This window comes from Entamoeba nuttalli (assembly GCF_000257125.1).
Source record: "Entamoeba nuttalli P19 unplaced genomic scaffold asmbl_2879, whole genome shotgun sequence".
Lineage (NCBI taxonomy): Eukaryota > Evosea > Mastigamoebida > Endamoebidae > Entamoeba > Entamoeba nuttalli.
Genome location: NW_008575666.1, coordinates 1 through 3,870, shown reverse-complemented (window position 1 = coordinate 3,870; position 3,870 = coordinate 1). Strand labels below are relative to the sequence as shown.

At 25.1% G+C, this 3,870-nt stretch overlaps 1 protein-coding gene across 1 annotated transcript; it reads left to right on the top strand.

The window, feature by feature from the left end:
• Positions 1 to 1,918: 1,918 nt before the first annotated feature.
• On the top strand, positions 1,919 to 3,616 carry ENU1_046130 (beta-N-acetylhexosaminidase, beta subunit; the record flags this gene model as incomplete). Its single annotated transcript, XM_008857698.1, has 1 exon — positions 1,919 to 3,616. The coding sequence occupies one exon, from the start codon at positions 1,919 to 1,921 to the stop codon at positions 3,614 to 3,616; it is 1,698 nt and encodes a 565-aa protein (XP_008855920.1).
• Between the last annotated feature and the right edge of the window lie 254 nt (positions 3,617 to 3,870).

Sequence of the window (3,870 nt, the reverse complement as noted above, 5' to 3'; positions counted from 1 at the left end):
TTTTTTGTCATGACGTTTTGAATAGTGAATATATTCTATTATAATTATTGTGCAATAGAGCATGAATTAAAATATTCAAAATTGTTAAAATTGTAGTTGAATACTTTTTGTTTAAACATTGAAGAAATACAGAATAAAATTATAGATATGTTTGTATAATAAGAATGATATGAATTGAAATAGTCAACAACAACTAAAAGAATGAATAACTCAAAAATAAATGAAATATTTTTGAAGTGTTGTTTCAGACAATACATATTATTATAATGAATATTCAAAATACAACGCTTCTTCACTAAAAAAATAAATAGAGAGTTATTTGGAAATAGAATAACCTATCATTAAGTATAATAAAAAGTGAAATATATACTTATATTATCTGGTGAATAGTAGTATCATTATTACAATTAGTGTTATAATTTCTAATGAAATTAATTCAAGTTTTTCTTAATAAAATGAGTTTAATTTTTTATTACTTATGTTATTGTATTATGATGCTACATTAATTTAATATATTCTTAAAAATTTTTTTAGACATTTCTGTTGTTTTATGTTTATTGAATATTTCATAACTTCTAATTGTTTATTTGAATGACATTATTGTGTTTTATTGTCTTATTACTGGATTAATATTTAATGTTTTTGAGTTGGTTTATTCCAAACAACTATTTTCCATATATTTTGTTTTAACAATTTTGTTAAATATTTGATGGTTATATTGAAATTGAGAATTACCTCTACCATAATTAACAAAACAATGTTATTGTTTATAGTTATTTTTCATGGTATATCAATCAATTGAATGAATTTAATTGATGTTTTTATTCAACTCTTCTTTAAATAGAAAATGAAATAAGAGAAGATAGTCTTGTTAATTATTTTAATCAACCACTTCATATATTGCCTATTTAACTCTTTATAATGTTATTTTCTAATTATTTATTCATAAAACATCATGTGTAATGAGGTTATTTGTAATATTCCATTATTAATGATTATGACTCGTGTGTCATGATGAATTTTGTTTTATTCTCATTGAACCATTCATTGATGTTACTTTTCATTTAAGACAAAGACATTGTTCATTTTTTCTTGTTTAATTAATGACTTTCCTTTTATTGTAATATCACTTTTCAACTTATTGATAAACCTTTAATGTTTAAATTTGGTTAAGTATTGTTCATTCGGATTGATTTAATGTAATATTTTTCGTTTTATATTAAAATGATTAATGTGATAGAAAATCTCTCTTCTTTTTGGATAATTTCCTTTTATTTGATAACTCTTAATTTACTTGTTTATGTGCTTTGTGATATTATCAATTGAAAATGCTATTTTATGTACAGTTAGTGCGTTTTGTTCATTTTCTCCATTAACTATTATCTCTTTACTTTCTTAACGGATGACATTTTCATAACTTGACATTTCACTTTTCTGTGCTACAAACTGTTCAACGTCATTGTTGTTTTGTGTGTTGAACTTTTTACATGTTCATTCAATACCTCCACTACAAAAGTCTAGTTTGGTCATCTCATTTAAATGTTGTTTCTTGTTTCTGAACTTTTTCATGACCAAAAACTCTATGGAGTTAAGGTTTGATAAAACAACAAATAAGTGAGTAAGTTGAATAAAATTGATATTTAAAGATACAGGTAAACAAATAAAACTGAAGCATAGTATTTGGTACAATGAGTAAAATAAAGTGAAATGACAAAGAAAGGAAATAAAGGAGAAAAGAATGTACAAAGAGTATGAAGTGATTAAAAAGAAAAATTCAAGAAGAAAAGAAAAGTAAAAGAAGTAATCAGAAGATTAATAAAAAAAGAAGATTGAAATAACCAACAAGAAATAAATAAGTAATTATAAGAAAAGAATAGTTGATTTAAAAGAAAAGAAAAAAAAAACTTAGAAATATAATATGATTGTTCTTTTACTTCTAATTTCATATTGTTTTGCTGGTAATGGTGTTAATGTGAAAAACCAATTACTTTTAATGCCATATCCAACAACAGTCAATGCTCAATTTGGGTCAAACAATTGTGTTGAAGCAACATCAAATATTAAAATGGTATTATCAAATAATTGTCAAAATGATCCTAATTGTTTATCATTTATGACATTTAATTTTAATCATACAATTACTTATCCATTACAAAGACAAAGAAATCTTGAAGATTTTAGAGTTTCTATTTTTGCCCCAATTGATATAGAAGAAATGAAAGGAAATGTTGTATATTCAGCAAATACAGTTAATATTGAATTAACAGGAAATAACATTGAAGAAATTTATCCACCACTTAAAATTGGAATTGATGAAAGTTATTCATTAGATGTTACAAAAGAAGGAATTAAAATTAGTGCAACAACAGTTTATGGAGCAAGATTAGGATTAGAAACATTAATTCAAATGTTAAGACCATATCAAGGGAAATATATTATTAAACATATACCAATTATGATAGAAGATAAACCAAGATTACAATGGAGAGGATTAATGATTGATGTTGCTAGAAATTCATTTTCTAGAAGTGCATTTGTAAAAATTATTAATGCAATGGCAGCAATTAAGGCAAACGTATTACACATTCATTTAAGTGATGCACAAACATTTATGTTTGAATCAAAAGAATATCCTGAATTAAGTAAAAAAGGAGCATTTTTCCAAAATAAAGTATTAACACAATCTTTTATTAAACAATTAGTACAATATGGAGCTAAAAGAGGAATTATAGTATATCCAGAAATTGATACACCAGCACATACAGCATCATGGAATGCAGGATATCCAGGAGTAGTTGCAGATATTTGGGATTATATTGTTAGTAGTTCAATGAGATATGGAGAAAATGTATTAGCATTAAATCCAGCAAATGAAAAAACATTTAGTATAATTGATGCATTAATGAAAGAAATGGGAGAAGTATTTGGAAATGATTATGTTCATTTTGGAGGAGATGAAGTTTGGACAGGAGCATGGTCAAAAGCAAAAGAATATCCAGCAATATTAGAATGGATGAACAAGAAAGGAATCAATACATTAAAAGAATTAGAAGCATACTTTAATAAATATGCACAAGAACAAATTATTAAAAATGGTAAAACACCAGTTTGTTGGGAAGAAGTTTATCAAAAAGGAAGTGCAGATAAAAAGACTATTGTTCAAGTATGGAATAATGTTAATTTACTAAAAGAAGCAGCAACAGCTGGGTATAAAGTTATTTTGTCAGCAGGATATTATTTAGATATGGAAATGCCATTATGTAGTGATTATGTAGCAGATAGTTGTACTAATCCAAATCATATGTGGGTATGGACAAATAGAGATATGTATAGAAATGATCCAATTAAAGAGTTAGATTATGCTACTAAACAAAATGTATTAGGAGGAGAAGCATGTTCATGGGATGAAAGTGTTGATGAACAAAATTTCTTTGACAGAGTTTTCCAACGATTCTCTGCTGTTGCAGAAAGATTTTGGAGTTCAGAAGATATTACAGACCCTGAAAGTCATGAAGTTCGTGCAAATTATGTAAGATGTCTTGGTTTAAGAAGAAACTTCTTAAAAGGAACTGGTCCACTTTATCATTCATATTGTCAACTTCCTGAAGACATCTAATTTAATTTCATTTATCTTCTTCTTTGATTTATCTTTTTAAACAATTTTTAAACCATGAAAAGTATTAATTTGATTATTTTATAACAAAGAAACTCTTCATTCTTTCTTTTTTTGTAGAATTTTTATCCTTTTTTTCATGTAATTTGTTTTTACAACATTCTTTTATTTAATGCAACTACGCTTATTTGTTAACTCTTTTACTTATTTAACGATCAGATAACATAAAACTTTTCAGTTTTTATTCATTTGAATTT